The sequence below is a fragment of the Odocoileus virginianus genome, chromosome 4 (genome assembly GCF_023699985.2).
Source record: "Odocoileus virginianus isolate 20LAN1187 ecotype Illinois chromosome 4, Ovbor_1.2, whole genome shotgun sequence".
Classification (NCBI taxonomy): domain Eukaryota; kingdom Metazoa; phylum Chordata; class Mammalia; order Artiodactyla; family Cervidae; genus Odocoileus; species Odocoileus virginianus.
This window is the reverse complement of record NC_069677.1, coordinates 57,791,876-57,818,249: the sequence shown is the minus strand read 5'-3', so window position 1 is coordinate 57,818,249 and position 26,374 is coordinate 57,791,876. Positions and strand designations below refer to the sequence as shown.

Here is a 26,374-nt window from a genome sequence, read left to right as displayed (position 1 = left end):
CAGATTCAAAGTCTAGTCAAATGGTCGGCCCTCGTATAGGATTTCCCATGCAATGGGATTTGTATGTTCCTGGAAAAACTGATCAATTAACTTCCCCACTTATGGACTTTTTATACAAATGTATGAATCCCAGTGAATAGATTTATCACAGAACTAAGAAGTTAGGAGAAATCTCTACCACTGTCTTCATGTAAAGCTCTTACTATAGTGACCCCTTATATCTTAACTCCATAAAACTAAACACTATAATCACAGATGTTTATAGTGGCTTCTCTTAGAAGCTTTGTAAAAAGTAAGTTAAATAAAATGTTTTCAATTCTAGAAAGTCTATATTTTAGGGTTTATGAAGAAATATATGTATATATTTATATTTTTGGATGATGTAGAAAAATTATACGTACTATAAAATTATGAAGCTATATGAATTTCATTATATAGGTGACTATAAATACAAGTCATATTTTAAAATAAAATATACATTCAATTTTATGTATTTACACTGGGGATTTAGAAGGCTTTTTTGTTGTTCTTTCGTTGCTAAAATGTGTCTGACTCTTCTGTGACCCCACGGACTGTTGCCCAGCAGGCTGCTCTGTCCATGGGATTTCCCAGGCAGAAATACTGGAGTGGGTTGCTATTTCCTTCTTCAGGGGATCTTCTCGACCCAGGGATCAAACCTGTGTCTCCTGTATTGCAGGAGGATTCTTTACCAACTGAGCCAGCTGGGAAGCCCTCACAAGGCTTTCCAACACATGAATTACAAAAGAACCTGGATTTTACTTCACCTGTGAGTGAAGAACAAGGGGAATTCACTCATTAAGCATTTACTGAGCACCTACTACATGCCACAGAAGGACCGGGCTTGTTACCAAAAATTTAATAAAACCCTATCTATGGTTTCAAGGCACTTGGAGTCTAGTGGGAGAGACAGGCCAGTAAAATAAGTGCCTGGGGAAGTGCTCTAGCAGGCTTCTCAGGGGGCTCAGTGATAAAGAATCTGCCTGGGCAGGAGACATGGGTTCAATCCCGTGGTCAGGAAAGCCCCCTGGAGAAGGAAGTGGCAACCCACGCCAGTATTCTTGCCTGCAAAATCCCATGGACAGAAGAGCCTGGCGGACTCTTGGGGTCACAAAGAGTCAGACACAGCTGATGTGACTGAGCACAAACCGACAGGAGGAGTCACGATAACCTGCAGGAGCTTGAACGAACTTTAGTTGGGGAATATTGTTTGAAGAAAATGAAGGGACCCTCAGTCTGAGTTTTTATTAAAAATTCTCCCCTTTTAGCAGGTAAAACCGTGAGGAAAGTCTGTTCCAGATGGAGAGAAGAAGGGCAAAATCAAAGAGATGTGAACCAGCCATCCTTACTCAGGACTAACAGGCTCGCTTTGCAGTAAGACCAGAATGCAATGTGCAGGGTGGGGGGCGGGGGGAGCATGGATCTGGAAGGATCCACGGGGTCTGATATGTTGTCTTCTGAGCCAACAGACCGTAGGGTGATTTTTAGGGTTGAGAGTGCTACAATCTGATTGGAAAGGGAGGAATGTGGAGCTATGCTGAAGCAGAATGGAAGCGGGGATAGGCGTTAGGAGGCTACAGGAATTCAGAAAGAGATGCTGCTGCCTCAGATAAGGCAGTGGGATCAGAGAGCCGGTGACCAACGCTGGAGGTGAGAAACAAGGAGCTGTTGATCGAAGTCCTGGGCTTGCTGGCGTCCTTCTCTAAGACACAGGACAGAGGAAAGAGAGGTGGCTCAGAGCGGGGTGGGACAGGCAGTGGCTGCCTAGGGGAGATGAAGAGGTAAAACTGTCAAGTGGGGACTTCCCTGGTACTCCAGTGGTTGGTACTTTGCCTTCCAACACAGGAGGTGTGCTTCGGATCTTTGGTAGGGGAGCTCACATCCCACATGCCTCGTGGCCAAAACACAAAACAAGAAACCAGAAGCCATACTGCAGCGAATTCAATAAAGACTTTAAAAGTGGTCCACATCAAAAAAAATCTTGGAAAAGTAAAAGAGCAGTCCAGCAGAATTAAAGGCGTCTGAAACATGCCAGGGTGGATATTCACTGGCACGAGAAGACACAGGCCTGAAGCTGAGGAAAGAGGGAAACCGAGAGACACGGGCACACCGAAGCGGGAGGCGCCCTCTGCACACTGCCTTTCCCTGGAGACCTGCTTCAGGCAGCCTCTCACCACGGCACCCGGGACACAGGTCCCATCACCTAACCTGTTGGCCGTCCTCTCCAAGACTTCCATTTCTGCACACGAGAAGAGGCCCTATGAGGCCGCTGTTGATGCCTCTTTTAAAATTCACTGAGGAGAAGTATGACCAGGTCAGACAGTTGGGGTCTGTGGAAGTGGGTCCCACATCTATCGGAACTTCCCATGTGTAAACGAATGTTGCCCCAGGATTTACATACGAGGAGGGCGACGGGGTTCCTAGTAAGAAAGAAACATTTGTGAAATAGGACCCAGGACCCAAAGTACCCTAGTCTAGCCTGGGCGATCTCTGAGATCAAGGACTGTGTCCTGCTCACACTGTGGTACTTTGGGCCGAAGGACGCCCTCTGCCACCGTAAGTACACAGATCTGTGATGATGTGGAAAGTAGGCTGCCCAAGGATTTTAGGAGGAGTCTGATTTTCTTGCGGACACTGTATTGCTGTCTGCCTTGCTTGCACCTGCGTTGGGCTGTGGTACTTGCCTCCTCCCGGCGTTCTGTAGAAGGAGCCCTCATTGTTCTTGTTGTAACGCAGTCCATGGGGATGAATGCTGAGCGGCATGGAAGCGTTGTTGTAGAAAGTGACCTGGATGATCTGCCCCACTTCTGCCTTAATGACAGGGCCTGGAAACCAACAGAGGTAGCAGTTGTCCTTGGTGTTCACAAATGTCATTTTCACGTTGTGTTACTTGGGTGAGGTTCTTCTAGGAACAAATTAAAGGGATGATGCCATGAACCAGAAATGCGTCCAGTGAAAAGTCTAGGTGATGCAGGATCTTAGAAACGCACACGGATTTCCAGGGACCAAAAAAAGTGTAGTTTCAGATTGGGTGAATCCCGCCAGACTCCTCTATCCATGGGACTCTCCAGGCAAGAATATGGGAGTAGGTTGCCATTTCCTTCTCCAGGGGATCTTACCAAACTAGGGACTGATACTGGTCTCCTGCATTGCAGGCAGGCTCTTAACCATTTGAACCACCAGGGAATCCCAAAAACTGTGAGTTGGTGAATACTCTTTTGATGGCACAGAATATGTATAAATTGTGTTTATAACCCCACAAGCGATGAAATAATTTTACCAAGGAGTCCAAGGTGTGTTGCTTTTGCTTTCTGGGTTTGGAAGGAAGCATCTGTGTATTCAAAGTAAACTAGTTTTTTGTAAGTTCCTCCGATTCTGGTTGGGCCTTGTTCAAAATAGAAGCGGGATTCACTGTGCAGAGAAAGTAAAAACAGAGAACTTTAAAATTTACAATGACCATGTGAAAAGAAAGCAAGAACCTGCGTGCATCTGTTTTAAGGCACTTGTAAGCTAGTACTTGTAATCTATTTGTGGAAATCTCAGCAGTGGCTACAGGACAGGCAAAGGTGTTTTTGTTCCAATCTCAAAAAAGGACAATGCCAAAGAATGTTCAAACTACCATACAATTGTACTCATTCCACATGCTAGCAAGGTTATGCTCAAAATCCTTTTTGTGACGATTTTAGTGAAGAGGAACTAAAGAGCCCCTTGATGAGGGTGAAAGAGGAGAGTGAAAAAGCTGGCTTAAAACTCAACATTCAAAAACTAAGATAATGGCATCACTTCATGGCAAAATAAGGGGGAAAAATGGAAGCAGTGACAGATTTTCTTTTCTTGGGCTCCCAGATCACTATGGATGGCGACTGCAGCCATGAAATTAAAAGACGCTTGCTCCTTGGAAAGAAAGCTATGACACACCTAGACAGCACATTAAAAAGCAGAGACATTGCTTTGTTGACAAAGGTCCATCTAGTCAAAGCTATGGTTTTTCCAGTAGTCATGTATGGATGTGAGAGTTGGACTAAAGAAGGCTGAGAACAAAAGAACTGATGCTTTCGAATCAAGGTGTTTGAAAGACTTTTTAGAGCTTTGTGGCTCAACTGGTAAAGAATCTGCCTGCAATGTGGGAGACCTGGGTTTGATCCCTGGGTTGGGAAGATCCCTTGGAGAAGGGAAAGGCTACCCACTCCAGTATTCTGGCCTGGAGAATTCCATGGACTACAGTCCATGGGGTCGCAAAGAGTCAGACATGACTAAGTGGCTTTCACTTTCACTTTTGGACTGGAAGGAGATCAAACCTATCAGTCCTAAAGGAAATCAACCCTGAATATTCATTGGAAGGACTGATCATGAAGCTCCACTTGACCATCTGATGTGAAGAGATGACTCATTGGAAATGACCTTGATGCTGGGAAAGATTGAAGGCAGGAGGAGAAGGGGATGACAGAGGATGAGATGGTTGGATGGCATCACCGGCTCGATGGACCTTAATTTTAGCAAACTCTTGGGAGACAATGAAGAACTGAGGAGCCTGGTGCACTGCAGTCCATGTATTGCAAAGAGTCAGACATGACAGAGGTGGAACAATAGCAATGTATTTATAAAAATAATGCATGCTCATTGTAAAGAATTTGGAAAATAAAAAAATATATATAACAAAAAATTTAAGATCCTCATAATTCCACCATCTCTATATAATCACTATCAACATTTTCAGTCTTTTGTCTGTATATGTATACAAGTCTCTGTCTGTAGACTACCTATTAGTTTATCTATACATTTTTCTTTTGGAATAAAATTTTAAAAACATTAAGTCTGATTTTTTTTTAAAGGCAGACAGTAATAAACATTGCTTTTAAAACAACTGTGTTGAGATGCTAGAGCACTGAGATGAGCGATGTCATTCTTAGCTTTTTAATTCTGTTGTGATAACATAAAATGAGGACAAGTGTTTCCTGGGAGGAAATAATGGCTTGCAATGCTGAGACAGCATCAAATTTCATAACCAGGAGAATCATGTGAGCTGAAAGAATCTATTAATTCATACTTATTTTAGTCAATATAAGATGAAAGTTGAATCTAATTTTTGTTCTAAGCCCTGATAAGCTTCTCATAATTAACACACAATTTCCATTACACAGATTGAATAATTTGTTGATGAGCTTTAAAGTAAGAAAAGAAAATATTCATTTGATAGAACATGCTCAGTTTTCTTAAATTTTCTATGAGTAAATTAAAAAAATAAATACTATGGGGAATATTACTTTCTGGTGGTTATAGAACTTGATATTTTCTGACATAAAACTTTCATTCAATAGACCAAAAGAACTGCAACCCCTGTAATCTTCAAGTTGGTAAATATATTTAGCAGTCAGACTATAGAAAAACTTTTTGTGCACTTACAAATGCTGATGTCACAGTAATGTATTTTAGTCTTAGTTTTTGGTTATCAAAGAAATAATTGGTAATATATTCTTAGGTGTTATTGAGTAAATATATATATAAGTATATATATATATTGAGTAAATGTATATATAAATAAAAATATATATATTGAGTAAATATATATATTGAGTAAACATATATATATAAACATATATATGTAAATATACATATATGTATAGAGAGTAAATATATATATACTCCATATACATATATTGAGTAAATAAATATATATATATATATATAAAATATGATTTAAGGATGACACAAGAAACAATTGACTATACCCTCAGATCTTAGCAGGAAAGTACAAATTACATGAGGAATATTTTTGAAGTTTTGTAAAATTGTTATTGACAACATAATTCACTATGTTTTAAAATATCTCACAATTATAAACAAATCCATTTTAAAATTTAATGCCAAGAAAAAGATGAGAAGTATGTTTTTCTTTGCAGTGGCTTCCAAGGCATTTAGAGAAAAATTTTGTATAGCAACGATCCTTTGGCTGAATATTTTCCAATTATTGTTATAATTATTTTCCCATCTTTATTTTATCAGTATCTTTTTATTATAAAATGCCTAAGCCCTTGTAGGAATAGCTAGGTTATGAAAAAGTCCAATTATCTTTATTTAACCATGAATATTTTAATCACTGAATCATTACCTTCCAGCCTCTGTTAAACTATTTCCACTGAAGAAATCTATGCCAGATGGTGCGTAGTCCCAGAAAATTTCTCTGGCAGCAACGAAATAACGAACAACGTGTGTCCCCTTACCATCTGCTGACGATTTTTGGCAATCCCTTACATTAAAGAAAGCCTGCATAGTCTCTGAAAAATAGTAAATCCAAGTAGAGAATGTGATGAAAACATTAAAATATTTTTCTTAGTCCGTATATATATATTTTAAAATTGTAGCAAACAGCATTGCAACTTCCCTTTCTTTTGAGAAATTTGAGGTATTTTATTTACGGAATCTGTTAAAATCCTGAAATGTATGAAGCAAATATAAGACTCAGGATGCTAAAGTGAATGTTGAGGAATGTATATCAGTGGAGATTAATAACCAGCGCTGGACCAACTCCTGAGGAATGTGGTACCTGCCTACTGAGAGGAATTTGAGTCTGTTTAATCAAAAGTATCTTCCCTTATGGTTCTGAAAGTGTTACCATTAATTACTAGATTAACTAATTGGCAGGCAGGAAGAAAATCAAGGCAGGTACGTTTCCATGAGAGGATCAGTCCTGTGTTTTGATTTAAGAGCAACACTGGTGGGAGTGTAAATTCATACAGACTTTTCGGAAGGTGATTAGGCAGCCTTTGTTAAAATTAAGAACTCTTCCATTAAAAACTTTCGCTTCTTTCGGTTAGGCGAGACAAAAATTTGCACAGACATAAAAAGATACAAATAAACAGTGGCTAGCTATAACACTGTTAGTGACTTAAATGGGAAGGAAATCCAAAAAAAAGGGGATATACATATACGTACATGTATATCTGAATCACTTTGCTGTACAGAAAAAAACTAACAACATTGTGAATAAACTATACTTTAAAAATCGTAAAAATAAAACAAACAATAAAGGAGTAGCTTTATTTGGGGAATGTCATGGAAGAGATTCTTGCCTGGAGAATTCCATGGACATATTCTTGCCTGGAGAATTCCATGGACAGAGGGACTTAGCGGGCTACGGTCCATGGGGTCGCAGAGAGTCGGACACGACTGAGCGACTAACACACACAACACACACAGTGAACCGAGAAAGTGAAAGCAATTGAGATGTCTATCAATAGCTGAATGGTTAAATAAATCAGGCTACGTCTCAAACAAACACAGAAAACTATACAGCTATTTAGAAAAGCAGGCTAGACACACATATGGATACCAAGTGGTATCCTGCTTACCAAGGGGAAGCGGGGGGAGGTATTGGAAGATTGGGGTTACATATATATGCTATTGATACTGTGCGTAAAATAGATAACTAATGAGAACCTCCTGTTGGCCGTGGGGAACGTTCCTCAGTGCCCTGGGTGACCTCAATGGGCAGGGGATCCAAAAAAGAGGGGATATGTGTCTCTGTACCTGTGTAGCTGAATCACTTAGCTGTAAGTAGAAGTTACACCGCACTGGAAAGCAACTATATGATAAAAACTTGAAAAATAAAACTTAAAAAATAAAAGAGTAGCTTAGAAGTGTAGGGAATGTCATGGAGAAGATTTCAACATATATGGACGAGTGAAGAAAGCAAGCAGCAGAAGATAGAAAAACCTATTATATACAAATAATAACCTACTTTTTTAAAGCTAATAGTTAAATAAAACCTATTATATGGGGAGTGATCTACTTATTTAAAACAGTACCTGTGCATTTTTATTTCTAAGTTTTCATGTATGTTGTATTAAAATGCATAGTAAACAGCTTTGCGAGGATTCACAAATACACATTGGTGTAAACACAAATGGCTTACAGGGATTATTCACTGGAGAGGGAACTGGGATGGTGGTGGGGTAAGGTTGGACTAATGGCACAGTCTTAAACTATTCCTCCAAAGATGAATGCTAAATCTGATTTTTGTGTGTGTGCGCGCGCAGTGCGCGCGCTAATTTTGGTGGTGTCAGCACTTTCCTGTGGCCCAATTTGAAGTGACCACAAGTTTATCACCTGACTTATTTAATTCTCAACTCTCTGGAGCTCCTAAGAGTTGGCTGTCATCTACCACATTAGACTTTCACTCTTTCTGCCTGCTGCCTTCACCAAATTCTCCCCTCCCTCCACTCCTTCCTCTTTGCTTTCTTCCTTTCTTTCCAGCAAGTCTATTCATGCATTCTTACAATTGCTAAAAACAAAACAAACAAACCAAAAAAACAAAAACAAACAGACAAAAAAACCCACCCCTAACTACACCATGGGGAGAGAGACACAGGGAAGTCTATGTCGTCCACTAGCCAGGCTTTTCTGACTGTGTCCAGGGTTGACACTATCTTTCCTGCAGAGTTGAAGAGGAAAGACCTGTCTTAAGGTCTTGAAGACCCGCCCTTATAGATGGGCAACATCTACAAATGAGGTCAAGAGGAGGAGTGGGTCTGGTGTACATTTTAACCTTTAAAACATATTTTAAGACAATATTCCTTTCCAAGTGAGAACTCTTGCATTAACATCATTAGATTTTGTCCTTGAGTTACAATAGCCGTGTGTGGGCCTCCTTTTTCTCACAGCCCTCAGAGGGAGGGACATAGCACACAGGAAATCCCAATAAGTGCGTGTGCTTTAGTCGTTTAAATAGCTAATTGAAGTGTGATGCTAACCAAAGTATGGGACTTAGAAATAAGAAAGGTTTTGATCAGAGAAGTAAATCCCATTTTTTCTAAAAAACGGAGATAAGTTAAATTCTTCAGTTCAAGTAACAACTGTGTTTTCTGACTGAAAAATCAAACAAAACATTTACATGATTGCAAGGATAGTTTAGTCAGATTTAAGACTAGAGAAGATCAGTAATTTCACAAGGGGCCTTTCTATCATTAAACACGAAGGCTGACTGAAGAGGGAAGTAAACCAGGAAGCCATTACTGGTACCGGTTCAGAATTTGCACAACACTTGGGCCTGTATAATTTCTGACTCTCACGGGCTTTTGGGTTAGTGTTTCAACCTCTTGGAACTTGTCTTCTCTATTTAAAAAAGAAGAATAACTACATGTGCTCTGTTAGACACTCAAGGCTCTAGTAAGGCTCACTGGCTAATAAACACATACTTTTTTTGGTAAAAACAGCAACAAAAATAATCCCTGTATGACTGAAAGGGTTTATTACCATAAAGTTGAAAGTGTCAGAGACCTGAGTTCTGGTTCTGACTGTGTTACTGACTTTCCAAAAGGCAATCCTGTCACCTGCCTACTGGTGACATCTTTCCCCATTTGCAAGATGAGGCGTTTGTTATGGGTCATTGAGAGTCCCCTGACCCTGTATTATGTAAAAGGAATGAACCCCTACCATGTATCCGACAGTCCAGCAGCCACTCTCCAACACCCTTGGCCACCATGAGGGCGTCGCGCATGGAGGCGGGGAAGACGGTAATGGTATCTCTTCTGTGATTCTGAGATATCAGAGTCTGTCCATGGAAGTAGATGGGGTGTATATCCAACAGGCTGCCCATGCTGATTAAATGCCACGTGACCCTGTCTTCTGCACACATGGTGAGACCAGGTAGATTTCCATACAAGTATCCGTTTATTGCTGAAAGCAGATGTAAATTAACCCATCGAGCAAGCATGTCATATCAAGGCCACATGGCGTATAGCCTATACATTTCCTTATCACGTCAATCTGGTAGTGCCAGCATTGTTCTCACGCATAATCTGCAACAGGACTTGGTTCGTTTCCCCCCAAAAGGAGGCTATAAACATTACCTCTGACTAAAGCTGAGGGCAACACGCACTTAAAGGCAAGAGGAAGGAAGCTAGGCTGCACGGTAGGAAGCAGTGAAAAGGGGAGAAGAATAGAAAGAAGCCAAGTCTGTGGAAGAAGGAAATAGAGATGAGGGTGACTGGGATGGCAAGAGCACCTTTTCTGAAAAGTTCTACATCGAAACACATTCCCATGAAAGAGCTGCTCAGTTAAGTCTTTGTTCTTTCATAATATATTATTACCCTAAAATCACATATTTGGGGACTTCCCTGGCGGGCCTGTGGTTAAGGATCCAGCTTGCGAGGTAGGCGACATGGGTTTGGTCCCTGGTCCGAAACTAAGATCCCACAGGCTGTGAAGCAACCAAACGCTGAGGCCACGGCTACTGAGTCCCGTGCACCACAACATAAGACCCCACAGGCCGCGGCTCAGGTCTGACACAGCCAAACGAACGTTTCAAAAATTGCAGCTCTCTATTGTCACCATCCATCTTTATCAATGTCAGATGTTAGGAAAACAATGCATCTATCTAACTCCACTTGCTATGACACCTTGGAAACTGGCAGGATTTTCTCAATGTCTTCATAGCAACACTGGGCTTCCCTGATAGCTCAGGTGGTAAGGAATCCGCCTGCAATGTGGGAGACCCCGGCTGGATGCCTGGGTTGGGAAGATCCGCTGGAGAAGGGATAGGCTGCCCATTCCAGTATTCTTGGGCTTCCCTTGTGGCTCAGTGGGTAAAGAAACCGCCCACAATGGAGGAGACTTGGGTTTGATCCCTGGGTTGGGAAAATTCCCTGGAGCAGGGAAAGGCTACCCACTCCAGTGTTCTGGCCTGGAGAATTCCATGGACTGTATAGTCCATGGGATCAGAAAGAGTCTGACACGTCTGAGCGACTTTCACATCCACTTTCTTTCACAGTAAAAACGGCATGTTCAGTGTCTGACTCTTTGCAACCCTGTGAAACATAGCCCGCCAGACGGAGAATGAAGAACTGGGAAACAGAAACTCATCGAAGCAAACTGAAATGAAAGGAAACCACAAAATAAAGTCATAGAAGTTAGAACTATAGGATATAAGGAATGAGAAATTTCTTCATAATCTTACAGCGCATGATGTTGCTCTCCTTGAAGTCGGGATCATTAGCATCAACTTGACCAGCTTCAGTGTACATAAGAATGTTGTCATCGATATACCAGCTACGGTTTTCATCAGTTATAGAAAACACCAGAATGAAATACTCATCGATGTATTTTTCCATATCTCCATCCAGGGTTCCTAAAACAAAAAGAATGACAAAACTTACTCTTTGTGAAAATTATTTTTGCTATGAAATAAACTAGTGATTCTGATTCTGATATTCAAAATATGAAAGGAAAACCTTTCACCTCCATAGACAGAACCCTGAGGAGCTAAGAATGCAAGAAACAGGCAGTTTCTCTTCTCCCTATTTCCTCCACCTGTGGGCTCAACGCTTCTCTGTAGGACAAAGGTGGCAGAATTTTGTGACTCGGATGGAGATTCCTGGGTTTGACTACCGTCTACTGTCCAACCTGCCCCATTGGACTAGAGTGGAGACTTTAGACTCAAGATCGCCATCTGGTGCTCAGAGGCCAAATGGCAACGTTGCTTTTCTGACTGGAGAATCGAGGTCAAGACAGGAAGAGTTTGCTAGCAAAATTCCACTAGGAGCCTGAGGGGGACCCCACACATCCTAACCGGCTCTATTTGCTACAGTGAGATTTTTTAAATGTTACCTCTTTTACAAGTCAGAATGGGTCCGAGAAGTCCCGAAGACACATCTTTTAGGGTGTCCACGTGGGAGTGGTACATCCGCGTCACGCAATTGCTGTCATTGGGGCCAGGCCCCTGGTTTTCTTCTACAAACCACACGTAAGTGTATTCTGCCCCTGGCTGTAGACGGTCATCTTCATTTTGCAGGCCCGTAGTGTTGTCTGGATAGAGAGCACCTGGAAAACGGAACTTGCACTGTGGTCAAAGTAATCAATGGACGACATTTTTCTTAATGTGACTCACGCTTTCTGCATCAAGCCATGAAAGTATGTTAATCTGTACTTTTAGAAAGTGTTTCCCCCTTCCTGCCTCCTGCCTCCTGTCTCCCTAGACTCCCCTTAGTTGGTTTCTACCTGGGTGCCCAGCTTGGCCAGCTTCCAGACTTCAATTGGAATGAGTCGGGCAGCGTATTAATGGACTATCATCACCTTTATCGATAGATGCCACAGATATTCATTGTGCACCTACCATCTGCGTGGGTCTTGGATATGGAGAGCTCCTGACTTGCACTCTGTTATCGTCTTCACTGCAAGTCAGATTTGGGAATGAGGGCATCAGGAGCATCCAAGCTACTGCTGTAGCTTGGACTCAGCCGAGTCCACCTCTTTGCCACCCCACGGATGGCAGCCCGCCAGGCTCCTCTGTCCATGGGACTTTTCAGGCAAGAATACTGGAGTGGGTTGCCATTTCCTCCTCCAGGGGATCTTCCTGACCCAGGGATCCAACCCCAGCGATCAAGGTCTCCTGCTTGGCAGGCAGATTCGGCACCACTGAGCTGCCTGGGAAGCCCCACGACAGGGCTTTACCTACACTACATCTTCCAGAGGGCATCAAGGGCATGCACGCTACTGTACACACCGCTATATTGAAAATGGGTCACCGACAAGGACGTCCTACGCAGCACAGAGGCCTCTGCTCAACATTATGTGGCAGCCTGGATGGGAGGGGGCTTTAGGGCAGGATGGGATCATGTACACATATGGCTGAGTCCCTTCACTGTTCACCTAAAACTATCACAACACGTTAACCGGCTACGCCCCAACACAAAATAAAAAGTTTTTAAAAAAGAAAATAGAGCATCTATGTTACCTACAAGCTGCCCGCTGATGTCAGGAAGTGGTCTTCAGCATGGCTGACATTGCTCTGAGCTCCTACCTTTGTTCTGAATCTGGGGCCTTGCCCTCTTCTGCTTTCTTCTTATCCTAGAATTTTGCCTCAGATCTCCACCATTTGAGGCTGGAATCTAATAACTATGGATATCATCTCCTCATTCAATAGGAGACTTTGAAGCGTGACCAACCTCTCATCCTTCATCATCTTTTGAGACCAGCCTGCTCCATATAGAACACAAAACTCTATTTTGTGCTAGCATTCTCTTCTGTTCCTTTTCCCAACACCATCAAGCAGTTGTGAGTGTGGATGTTTAGGAGAGAAGATACTGTCTGGAAAATAGTGACTTCACCTGACACTGATGTTTTCTAAGACGCTAACCCTCATTCACTAGAAAATGAGATGACAGGACATGGATATGAAATGGCAGGACAATATTTCTGCCAACATAACACTTAGCTCATGAGTGTCTCCTACCCTCCAAACTTATGTATTTATTTATTTACAAGAGAGAAAGTGTGTTTTCTTTCCCAGAAGTTGAATGGGGGAGGGGGATTGTCATTCATTTATTACAAATTAGAAATTGAAGATCAATCTGGGATATAAAAATTAGAGACATCTGAAGTAAAAGTCTGTATTCACCCAAACTACTCCTTTAGTTGATGATTGCCTTGCTTTTCCTGAGGTTTTGGTTTGTACTCTTCATTAACAAAAACTCAGGAACCTAAGGAGCAGGAACTCACTTACCTTCATTATCCTTAGTGTAGCTGAGTCCATGAGGATGGAAACTATATATTCTGGAAGCATTATTTTTCACATGTACATGAATGAGGTCTCCAGTCTCTGCTTTTATGACTGGACCTAAAAATCCCAACCAGGATGGTTTTTCAATGGTGGTTTGAAATGTATCATCCGTGTACCCAAAATACAAAGCCTTTTTATAAACAGATCCTATCCTATCTTGGCTTGGTTGGAGATATGTTTTGGATTGAAACTCTCTGTAAACAAACAAGCAAGCAAGAACGTTAACAAATTTTGACTGAAAAGAAACCAACGTCAAATCAACTGAAACAAGAAGTAAGAATCTTTCCAGTCTAATTTCGCAGAGAAAACCCAGACACTGGTGAAAATCTAGAATGAGTCAGAAACAATACAATAGGCAAGGAAAAGACTGGAAAGTCTGGTGAAGAGATGAAATGCAAAGGTATCAAGTCATATGCATGGCATTTCGGTTCAAATGACTTAGAAATTCTTTGTACTGAACCATGTATGGAAGGTTTCTAACCCTACTTCAGGGTTACTTTAGCTCTCAAACATTAGATCAATGCTTACAATTTAAGATTCTTTACACATTTCAAGGATTCAAGGATTTGTTGGTAGAATTGGGGGCATTTTGGTAGACAAACACAGTGAATCAGAACCCCACATATAACCTTTGGATTTCTTCGTCCCAATCATCTGAACAGAAAAATCAAGAAGAGAGCTGCAGTGTTTACAATCTCTGCCATAGACTCCATACCAGAAGGAAAGGCATTGTTTTAGCTTGAGTACCATTCATACTCATCCCTGATGCCGGAAAGACTGAAGGAAAAAGGAGAAGAGGGCGTCAGAGGATGAGACAGTTGGATGGCACCACCAATGCAATGGACATGAACTTGGGCCAGCTTCGGGAGGTGACGACGGACAGAGAGGCCTGGCGTGCTGCCGTCTATGGGGTCACAAAGAGTCAAACGCAACTGAACAACCACAACAACCACCTATACAAAATCGATGATAAATACAGGGTTAGAGATGACCCCTGAAACATGTATCGTGAAGGCAAGAGTGGCAGTAATCCCCGGAAGGAGCAATTTCTGATTTATGTTAATAGCTGGCTTCCGTGTTATGCTTATACTAAAAAACTCGAAGGAAGCAGTTCTAATAGCAAAATGTGCCCTTAAAGAGTCTACCATGGAAACTTCTTCAGCAACGTTTTATCAGTGAATAACAATGACCAACATTTGCATTTGATAGCAAATTTTTCAATACGAAGGTATTACTTACTGATCCTCTGAAAAAGGCCTTCCATTGAGCATGTTTTTACCAGTAGGAGCATAGTTCCAAGTAGTTTCTTCAATGCCTATGTAATAGTACCTATCTATTGTCCAAGCTGGAGAACTAATAAAAACCAGATAGGTCAGTGAAAAAAGGATCTTCATTTTCAAACCTTGCACCTGGAGAGGCTAACTGCATTGTACTTCCCTTCCTTTTATAATCCACACATTCTTCCTTTATTTGTGTTCGTTTACATAAGTCAGGGTTGCATAAGAGCTCATCAAATGCTTCATCTGCATGTTTGTCATTTCCGTTCCAAATGCATTTAGTTTTCACTAGTCAGCTCAGGTGAAATGTTGCGCAACACATAGAGGATGCTGGTTCTTGACACAGTACACCTTAGCAGTTAAGAGCTTGCTTGAATTACTGAATAGATGGGCTACACAGATTACTCATCAGCCCCTTGAGACTGTTATCTATTCCGCATGAGAGGAATCACCTCCAGTTTAGTCTAGTCTACAGATATCCCGCTCTTTCTCAATTTACTGTGTTACCAAATCAGGTTTATTTGCCCAATGGGCAGCAAGCCAAAGGTGGAGATGCCAGGGTTTGTGGCAAAGAAAAGATCCTTACACAGAGAGCAGACCAAGCCTCACATGTGTCTCCCCAGAGCTGGGTGATCCATGAGTTAGAGAAGCAGAGTGGTGGGGGGCATGGGAAAGGTGAGCGGAGGTGAGGAGATGGTGAAGTAACCGCTGCTGCGCATAGGCGCACGTGAGCGTGCTTCCTCGGGGGACACGCGTTCTGAACAGGTGGCACTAGCACCTTCTGAGGGGGCGGTTTCCGGCCCCCTGATCTCGGAAGGTCACCCGCCAGATACGAGAGGAGGCTCAGCGGTGTCTGTGGGCTTGAGCTGGGTAAGGGGCGGCTCTGAGCTCCTGGAACGCAGCTGGAGCACACGCACTACGGTGCCTGTGTTGGAGGCTCTATCCACAGCAGGTGGGGAGGGGCGTCTTGTTTTTGTTGATTAATTTATTTACTTTTGGCTGTGCTGGGTCTTTGCTGCACATGGGCCTCTCATCACAGTGGCTTTTCTTGCTGAGGAATGTGGGCTCCGTAGTTGTGTTCCTTGGGCTTAGCTGTCCCTGGTATGTGGGATCTTCCTGGCCCATTGCCCTGCACATTGACAGGTAGATTTTTAACCACTGGACCACAGGGAAGCCCCTTCATTTATTTTTTAATAACACACAAGAGCAAAGTATCTTTTTCTGGCTGTTTATATAGATAAATATGCAAACTTAAGGACAAAACAAACTAAATACAGCTCTGAAAGGAAAAGAGAGGATTATTATATTAAAAATGTTTTTTTTAATGAGAAGAATACATTTCCATATTACTTGATTTTAAAAATCAACAAAATACTTGCAATTTTTAATCCTTTTTTTCATTGAAAAATAATGAGAATATAAGTATCTTCCTTATAAATGACAATTACTAAATTCTACAAAGGCTAAGACATCTAGGCTGTCATATTACTAAGTTTTTCACATTTGTGAATGCTCTGGTTAGCTTGAAGAGGAAGCTAGGGAAACAGACCGCTGCTTTGGGAGATTTATATGTCACCAGCAGGTTCTGGAAGAAACTCAGAAAAGCTAGGCCTGGAGGGACCATCAGTCCCAGGAGAGCAAGCAGCCTTGGGGAAGCAGTTGAACAGGGTTGGGGGAGGACCCAGGTCATGTGTGATGGGTTTTGTGGAAGAGGAGCTAAGGATGGGCTCTCTGGGCTCAGTAAGGAGATCTGGGCTCAGTAAGGAGATCGACCTGGGTTGGAGCAGTTGGATGCTAGAGCCACTCACTTCCCTCTATGTGTGGAAAAACCTTACAACCTTCCCTGCCACTGCGTCTTAGACTCGCTGCTGTAGAAGGGTCCACCCATCAGACAGGGGGCAAGATGCCTTAAAAGGACTTCCAGATGTTCCTTTATCTTCTGTAATGTCTTTTCTCTTTCTTTTAGGCACATTAATCTTAGTCTGCAGTGTAGATAATAGAAGAGCTATTGAGATGGCACATTTTTCCCTCAGTAAGTCACCCCAGTAAGTCCAAAGACATCCACTGTATTCACTTCAAACAGATCTATCTCCAGTTTCCACTCCGCCATTCACTAGATGTGTGATTGGGAATGAGTTGCATAATATTTCTGAACTCCCATCCCTTCCTACTTGTAATATGAAGTTTATAATAATTAAACTTCAGGGCTCCTCTTCCAGCCTGACACACGGTACCCATTCAAAGAAAGTTAGCATGCTCCCCTGAGACAATGAAAATGGTGTTAGTAAATGTCCATTGTTTCTTTGTTTTCTTCTCAACAAATGACTAGAACTGACTTCTATTTGGGGAGTTGGGGTGGGGAACACTTTGTCTTGGGTAATATTATATTTTATGGCTCATCTGTAGGGAAATTGGGCTTCCCAGGTGGTGCTAGTAGCAAAGAACCCACCTGCCAATTCAGCAGACATAAGAGACGCAGGTTCAGACCCTGGGTGGGGAAGATCCCCTGGAGGTGAGCATGGCAACCCACTCCAGAATTCTTGCCTGGAGAATCCCATGGACTGAGGAGCCTAGCCGGCTACAGTTCCCAGGGTCACAAAGAGCTGGACCCGACTGAAGTGACTTAGCACACACGCGCCGAGAGACAAACTATGTTTGCAGTCCTGTCCTTCTCTTCCTGCTTAGCCCTCAGTAAGTCACTTGTTTGGTACAGCAGGATTTGATGTTGGTCATCATTATTTGGCTATATTCTTGGTTGGTAGCCCAGGAACATAATGTGATTGATTTAGAGAAGCTTCACTGAATTTTGTCCCAAGAAGTGAGCACAAACACTTTGGACAGAATTTGAATTCTCCTCTGGTTTTCTTCTTTCATAGCTGAAAATAAGTTAAAGAAATAAACTAAGCACAGAAAACTCTGCATAAAGACCCAGTGATAATGGAACTTTATGTTTGTAAAAAGCTTTACAATATTTAAAATACCTTACAGAAAACAAAATTATCCAATGTGATCTGCAAAACACTGTCCCCTAACTTCCCCCCCCCATACTTGTTTCACAGTTGAGGTATGGACTGCTCAAAAGGCCAAGTAAGTAGCTACAGGATGTAAATTCCCCAGTTATGGAGCCAGGATTCAAATATAAACCACTGGACTCCAAGTGAAATGTTTCTTTCAAGTGACCTTACTTGTCCCCACAATTTAGCTCAGTTGGTAAGGAATCTGCCTGCAATGCAGAAGACCCCAGCCCAATTCCTGGGTTGGGAAGATCTGCTGGAGAAGGGATAGGCTACCCACACCAGTATTCTTGGGCTTCCCTTGCAGCTCAGCTAGTAAAGAATATGCCTGCAATGCGGGAGACCTGGGTTCAATCCCTGGGTTGGATCTCCTGGAGAAGGGAAAGGCTACCCACTCCAATATTCTGCCCTGGAGAATTCCCTGGACTATTTAAGTCCATGGGGTCTCAAAGAGTCTGGCATGACTGAGCAACTTTCACTTTCACATACTTCTATATTATTAATATCAACAAATGTTAAGTTTTGCTCAGAATGTATGATGCTAACCATATCTTCCAACAAGGCAAACCAATGGAATATAAATGGTGTGGGGGCAAGATGAGGAGTTTAAAAGCAAGAGGAACGTGCCTGCAACTTTCATACCCATTTCTATTTTTTCTATTATATTTACCAATAAACACTGTTCGTTGAAATGGCCATCAGATTTTCCTTAGCTGCCTTCTAAACACTGGTTCTAATTGTGTAGGCCAATCCGGAAAGGGAAGTTTACTAAGCTGTTTTTCTAGAGGAGGAAACTGAAACTTGAGTGCTTTAAACAACTTGCCAAAGCAAATAGGTTTTGGGTTAGCGAAAAAGCTCATTTGGGTTTTTCCATAAGATGTTTCTGAACAAACTTTTTGGCCAACTCGATATTAAAGCTAGAATTTAAATGAAGGCCTTAAAGGCTGGTGGATGGTCTTACTACTAAATGTTCTGCCTTGTAATCTAGATTACTCTGTGGCAAACTACCAACTAGGATATTGATATTAGAGGAAATTCAATAAGTAGAAGAGCTAGGAGCTGGGACAAATGGGTGCACTTGAGATAAAGCCCTGTGTCCTTTTTGGGCTAAGACTATAGAAATTGCCAGCTTTCACAATATGGTCTAGACTCCATGAAGGACCAGATGTCCACAAAACAAGGCATAGAAGGGCATAGAGGGAAGATATGCAGGGCTGATGAGAAAGAGAAAAGCAGCCCCTGACATCCAGAACTGGCCTGGTGTTCACAGGTAGGCCTGGTGTTCTGTTGAATGTTGGGGTCCTTTAATGGACCGGAACCTTGTGGTACGGAGTCGACGATAAGAAAGTGAAAGAGAGAAGGAGGCTGATATCCCTTGGTTTACACAGAGGACCAATATTGCCCTTGACACAGGGCTTGCATCACTCACCAAGGTACCAGGCACCCTCTCGAGTGGGTCTTAGAAGCCCGGGCAGAAAAGTGAGCACGACGGGTCTCCACGCTCCAGAAAGTCAGCCAGAAAAAGATAGAGAGAGAGAGAGAGAGAGAGACAAAAAAAAAAGACCCGGGGACCTAAGCTAATGGAACAAAGGTGCTTTAATGATTTTTCTATGAGTATATACAGGCTGCAGTACAAGAAACTTCTTTCGGGAATGATAGAGTTCAGCAAACCAAACAAACTGCAACGGTTCCCAAGGGAACAAGGAGTAATGTTAGTCACAAGGTCAGGAGACAATCCATATCTCAAGAAAGGGGAAGGGGACTAAGCAGTTTTGTCTTCAAGAGAATGTTTACTAAAGGAGACCCAAGCCTGCCTCACACAGTGACCTCAGTCCCTGGGAGCAGCGTGCTGTTCCGCTTGAAGAGGGACAGAGGACTCATGGGACACAGCACGTAGGCATCCTCCCATCAAACATTCCCCGACAGTTGAACATAATTTCTAGAACACCATCAGGCCCCACCACTGGTGATCAGGATAGATCAAGATGAAAACAGGACCATTCCATAATCATCTCTGAACACACACGAGGGAGCATGAATATTGTCCATACCTTTACAGTAACCAAGCATTCCCTAATTCTGGCCAGAACTGGCTACCTCTTTACCAATTATACCTCTGGTTTTGACCCTCTTGCCTCATAGACAAGATTTATGAGGACATCCAATGGTAGAATTATCCCTACTTCCTTACTGCATTCAATCCAGAGCAAAGCCTTGTTTCCTTCCACACCCTCTTAAATCACTTAATCCTGTAAATCACTTAATCCTGTAACCAAGCCTTAATCCTGTAACCTCCTGAGGGCAGAGGGTCCTATCTTGCTTATTTCCCAGGCTTATTTCTAGTTTTGTTTTGTTTTTTCCCCTGGATCTTTCAATAATAACTTTATGTGCCCTGAGGCCAAGAGAACTCAGTAGTATTCAATCAGTAGGTTTCTGTATTCTTCACCTACGGAAAAAACCTCAGCTCCCAGCCTTAAAGATCTCCAATGAGTACCTTCTGCTGTACTCTACGTTAGATGCTGTGGTTCTGCAAGTGGAAAACCAGAGCCTCATGAAGATAAAAGGGTGGAGGCAGGGTTCAGAAGTTGCTTTCTGAAACTCTCAGACCCCAAGTTGGTCTACAGATAAAAATAAATTTCTCCAAACATGCCTCTGGGTGGGTTTAGTTGCTTCAGTCACGTCTGACTCCGTGCAACCCCATGCTTCCCCTGTCCATGGGATTTTTCAGGCAAGAATACTGGAGGGGGTTGCTGTTTGCTTCTCCAGAGGATCTTCCCAACTCAGGGATTGAACCCATGTCTCCTGTGTCTCCTGCATTGCAGGCAGACTTTACCCACTGAGCCGTGGGGGAAGAGCATTGCTCAAATGTATAAACCCTGGTGCCAGAGTGACGAGTCCGAAACTCCACTACCCCAGGGCTCAAATGTCTGAAGCCACACGGAGAGAACCGTGGGACTAGGTCTGGGCTACACAGAAGCTGCTCACAGATTTTGGAGAACATGAGATAAAGATCTCAATATTAATGTGAATCTCTGCATGCTGTACTTGGGGGTTTCCTGGAACTAGAATTTCCCAAGACTTTCAGTGAAACTTTTTTTTTTTTTTGCTTTGTAATCAGTATTTTAAAGAGACATTCATACATTTCAAGAATTGCTTAAACTCTGGCACCAGATTTAAGCTTGTGAACATATGACTTTAGACATACAATTAAAGCTATTCATCATAATTTGCTGTACTACCAACATTAAGTTACAGTTACTCTGGAGCATAAGTTAAATGGTTTAAAGTGAGCCTGTAACATACCTACAAAAACACCTTCCTATATCATATATGCAAATCACTTCTCCATGTAAAGTTCTCATTGCTCTAACCTCTAAGTTTCCCTGCTCCAGAAGTCACTACTCTAAGGCTTACTGTGATCCAAAGAGAAGCGGGGGGCGGGGTAGAAAAAGTAACCAGGACCAATAGCTACATATATTAATAAAAGATGGCACAGCAGAAGGGAATGCAATTCTACAAGGGCAAGCCCTCAAGAAGCAGCATGTTATGAGAAACCCCTTCTTTAGAAAGGTATCATTTCTATCACTGATACCACAGGCTAAATCATACAGGAGGCCATCTTCAAGTAACAGTTGCGGCAACAGAATAAATGCAAAAGCATTACAATGAATCCCACTTAATACAACTATACAGACCAACACTTCTCTGCAAATTAAGTTCTTTGTCTGACTGCCAGTTAAATACAGTTTTAATTTCATAGCTTAATAATTAAGGGTCATACACTGAAGTCAATACGTATACCTGACATTTCAGTCTAAGCTATTCCATGTATATCAGTTCAGTTCAGTTCAGTCACTCAGTCATGTCCGACTCCTTGCGACCCCATGAATCGCAGCACGCCAGGCCTCCCTGTCCATCACAAACTCCCGGGGTTTATTCAAACTCATGTCCATCGAGTCTGTGATGCCATCCAGCCATCTCATCCTCTGTCGTCCCCTTCTCCTCCTGCCCCCAATCCCTCCCAGCATCAGGGTCTTTTCCAATGAGTCAACTCTTCACATGAGGTGGCCAAAGTATCGGAGTTTCAGCTTCAACATCAGTCCTTCCAATGAACACCCAGGACTGATCTCCTTTAGGATGGACTGGTTGGATCTCCTTGCAGTCCAAGGGACTCTCAGAGTCTTCTCCAACACCACAGTTCAAAAGCATCAATTTTTCAGTGCTCAGCTTTCTTCACAGTCCAACTCTCACATCCATACATGACCACTGGAAAAACCATAGCCTTGACTAGACGGACCTTTGTTGGCAAAGTAATGTCTCTGCTTTCTAATATGCTATCTAGCTTGGTCATAACTTTCCCTCCAAGGAGTAAGTGTCTTTTAATTTTGTGGCTGCAGTCACCATCTGCAGTGATTTTGGAGCCCAAAAAAATAGTCTGACACTGCTTCTACTGTCTCCCCATCTATTTCCCATGAGGTGATGGGAGCAGATGCCATGATCTTAGTTTTCTGAATGTTGAGCTTTAAGCCAACTTTCTCACACTCCTCTTTCACTTTCATCAAGAGGCTTTTCAGTTCCTCTTCACTTTCTGCCATAAGGGTGGTGTCATCTGCGTATCTGAGGTTACTGATATTTCTCCCAGCAATCTTGATTCCAGCTTGTGCTTCGTCCAGCCCAGCATTTCACATGATGTACTCTGCATATAAGTTAAATAAGCGGGGTGACAATATACAGCCTTGACATACTCCTTTTCCTATTTGGAACCAGTCTGTTGTTCCATGTCCAGTTCTAACTGTTGCTTCCTGACCTGCATACAGGTTTCTCAAGAGGCAGGTCAGGTGGTCTGGTATTCCCATCTCTTTCAGAATTTTCCACAGTGTATTATGATCCACACAGTCGAAGGCTTTGGCATAGTCAATAAAGCAGAAATAGATGTTTTTCTGGAACTCTCTAGCTTTTTTGATGATCCAGCAGATATTGGCAATTTGATCTCTGGTTCCTCTGGTGTTTCTGAAACCACTGGAAGTTCTCAGTTCACATATTGCTGAAGCCTGACTTGGAGAATTTTGAGCATTACTTTACTAGCGTGTGAGGTGAGTGCAATTGTGCAGTAGTTTGAGCATTCTATGGCATTGCCTTTCTTAGGGACTGGAATGAAAACTGACCTTTTTCAGTCCTGTGGCCACTGCTGAGTTTTCTATATTTGCTGGCATATTGAGTGCAGCACTTTCACAGCATCATCTTTCAGGATTTGAAATAGCTCAACTGGGATTACATCACCTCCACTAGCTTTGTTCATAGTGATACTTTCTGAGGCCCACTTGACTTCACATTCCAGGATGTCTGGCTCTAGGTGAGTGATCACACCATCGTGATTATCTGGGTCATGAAGATCTTTTTTGTACAGTTCTTCTGTGTATTCTTGCCACCTGTTCTTAATATCTTCTGCTTCTGTTAGGTCCATACCATTTCTGTCCTTTATTGAGCCCATTTTTGCATGAAATGTTCCATTGGTATCTCTAATTTTCCTGAAGTCAATGACAAAGTATCGCCTGACAAATGCTAGGGGAAATTTTTTAAAGTTGTTTTTACAAGTATTAAACTTATCTTGCACACTGAAGTCATCATACATACAGGGCAAAGTCAGAGCTTTTATATTCGAGTTTATTCTTCATTTAACTTTTAAACACTACTATAGTTGAATATTAAAATAAAAGCAAGTAGTGAGCATATGATGATTATAGTCCTTCACACTCAATCACTGCTGCAAATAAACCCCAGCACTGAGTGTTATTCACAGGCCCGCTGAGAGGTCTGACTCTGAACACCACCCTGAGGATGATGGTCATCACCCTCATACTCTTCTCCATTGTAACAGCACCGTCTTTCCTGACTTGAATCAAAGTCCACTAATTCCACCCGGTCCATTTCATCAGTCTCTTCTACTTCCTTCCTCTCAGGCAGAAGTTTCCCCAGGAAAGAGAGTTTATCAGGAGAGAAAAAGCCATTCTCAGGGAAGTTTACCTTAAATTCAATGATTAGGCGACCCTTTTCATATGGCCTACAATAAATTGGCCTGCCTTCGAAGTTTAGCATACACTTGATGTCTCCATGCTTGATAATCAGACCTGGATGAGAAGTGATGACTATGGTTCGGTTGTCAAGAGTAGATATTGGCTTCTGGAAGCCACACAATGCCTCAACCAGCTGTATGTCCATACACGATGAAAGGTCTTCTCCTCCTGCGGTAAAAACCGCATGGTCCTTCTTATCTAAAACACTGATAATATCTCCTGGCTCCAATCCTGGTTCTTGGTCTCCTTCACCATGGAATGTTATCTTCTGGCCATCTTTCATGCCTTTGTCAATATGAACTTCTAGTATTTTCTTTTCTCGAACTATCTTCCTTCCGTTGCAGCTTTTTCATCTATCTTTAGGACTGATCCGCTCCCCATGGCCCCTGCACTCCATGCAGACAGACTGAATTTGTTGAACCATTCCAGGTCCTATCTGATGAATTCTTACTTGCATTCCAGTACTTCGACAATTGGGACAACATTCTACCACTCCTTTCTTACCACCTTGGCCTTCACATTTGTCACAAACCACATTCTTTTGCAAGGCTACTTTTCTTCTTGCACCATTATATAAATCTTCTAAGGTTACTATAAGTTGATGCACAACGTTTTTTACCTCTCCTCTCTGCATCCTGCCTCCTCCTCCAAAAAACATATCAAGGACGTCCATGGGGGAGCCAAAACCACCACCTGCTCAACCTTCTTTAATTGCCTGTTCTCCTCCTTTGTCATATAATTCCCTTTTCTTTGCATCAGAGAGCACTTCGTAAGCTTGAGAAATCTGTTTAAACTTCTCGCCTTCATTTGGATTCTTAACAGGGTGGTACTTCAAGGCCAGTTTCCTGTAGGCCTTTTTCAGTTCTTCTTGGGTGGCATTGGGTTTGACCCCCAAAACATCATAGTAAGTGGTTTCTCTCACCATTTTCTACAGCCGGTGTGCGGGCCGATGCCGGTGTCGGGGAGAAGGAAGGAGTGCGTTGCTGTGCGCAGCCTGGGCAGTCGCTGCTCCTCCACCTCTCACCGAGCATTCTGGAAAGTTCTGTCAATGAAGCATTTTGTATGAAAGCCACAAATGATAGTTAAAGATCCAGGAATTGCCAAGGCGATACTAGAATCTTCCTTGGTGAGCACAGCTCATGCCCTGGAAAGTAAACTTTTCTATTCTGCATTGTTTTAAGATTTTACCAGAATGCTCCAGTATTCTTGCCTGGAAAATCTCATGGATGGAAAAGCCTGGCAGGCTACAGTCCATGGGGTCGCAAAGAGTCGGACACGACTGAGAGACTTCCCTTTCACTTTCATGCCTGCATGCTAAGCCGCTTCAGCCGTGTCCAGATCTGTGTGGTCCAATGGGCGGTAGCCCATGTTATTCTCCAGGCAAGAGGACTGGAGTGGGTTGCCAAGCCCTCCTCTAGGATATCTTCCCAACCCAGGGTTTGAACCCACATCTCTTTTATCTCCTGCATTTGTGGGTGGGTTCTTTACTGATAACACCACCTGGAAAGCCCTTTTACTAGGATATCTATCCCTAAACAATATGTTGTTTATTTTTGAAGAAAAAATAACAGCAAGCAAACCTGTTTGTGTTCAGAAAGGGCAACAATGCCACTGTTTTTCCTGAGAGAAGGTAAGCTGAAAGTCTCGGTCACAGTCTGGTTCCACTCCAGCTCTCAGGAGTGGAGTGCCCTTAGGAGATCCAAACCATGGAAAACAGAAAGAGCAGGAACATCAGCTGCACGTGGTTAAGCCAAACCAAATACAGATAGAAATTGTTCCCAGGCTTACTGGCCTGAGGTCAAAAGGATAGGATATTGGCATCAGGGTTCTTGGTGATGACTGTCCCGGGCATTTCAGTCTCTCAAGGCACACCACTCCAGTGGGCTGGTTCCTCTATATGTGGTGGACTGGTTTTATTCTAGAACATTCTTTCCCTTCTTTCAGGGGCTTCCCCTGACCTCTCTCCTATGCTTCATCTTTTTGTTTCCTGAGCCCTATTCCGTCCTCTTCTTGGAGGAAGAATAATTCTTTCATTTTGGTGAACTGCATTCTCTCCGGGGGGCCCCTGATGGCTCAGAAGGTCAAGAATCGGCCTGCAATGCAGGAGACCCTGGTCTGATCCTTGTGTCAGGGACGATCCCTGGGAAAGGAAATGGCTACCTGCCGGGGTCCAGCCCCAGCAGGATCCAGGGGAAGCCTCAGGATGAACGGCATCGGTGAATGAGAAAGAGAGAGAGAGAGAGACCAGGATATGCGGCAGAGTCTGGCAGTTGCTTTATTTTTCACCATCGCCTTTTTACCCCAAGTTGGTACATTTCTAAGGGGGAGATGATCACACAGACTTGGTTTAACGTTACATCAGCTTGTCCTTCAGGAAGCCAGGTGTGTTCTGTATATTTTTGTTTATGAGCGTCTTTTCCATAGATTTTTTTGTAC

General features: G+C 42.7%; 1 protein-coding gene and 1 pseudogene across 1 annotated transcript in view; both read right to left on the bottom strand.

The window, feature by feature from the left end:
• The window catches only part of LOC110149178 (ceruloplasmin-like), a 40,951-nt gene extending 25,634 nt beyond the window's left edge, over positions 1–15,317 (bottom strand). The window contains exons 1-9 of the mRNA XM_020911554.2: positions 14,813–15,317; positions 13,517–13,767; positions 11,623–11,835; positions 10,973–11,143; positions 9,451–9,693; positions 6,128–6,293; positions 3,299–3,429; positions 2,703–2,843; positions 2,227–2,438 (exon numbers count right to left, since the gene is read on the bottom strand). Coding sequence (XP_020767213.2) covers positions 2,227–2,438; positions 2,703–2,843; positions 3,299–3,429; positions 6,128–6,293; positions 9,451–9,693; positions 10,973–11,143; positions 11,623–11,835; positions 13,517–13,767; positions 14,813–14,967 — 1,683 coding nt within the window. The 5' untranslated portion in view covers positions 14,968–15,317. The remainder of the gene's footprint in view (positions 1–2,226; positions 2,439–2,702; positions 2,844–3,298; positions 3,430–6,127; positions 6,294–9,450; positions 9,694–10,972; positions 11,144–11,622; positions 11,836–13,516; positions 13,768–14,812) is intronic.
• Positions 15,318–23,186: 7,869 nt separating this feature from the next.
• LOC110149167 (dnaJ homolog subfamily A member 1 pseudogene) lies at positions 23,187–25,577 on the bottom strand (annotated as a pseudogene).
• Positions 25,578–26,374: the final 797 nt, after the last annotated feature.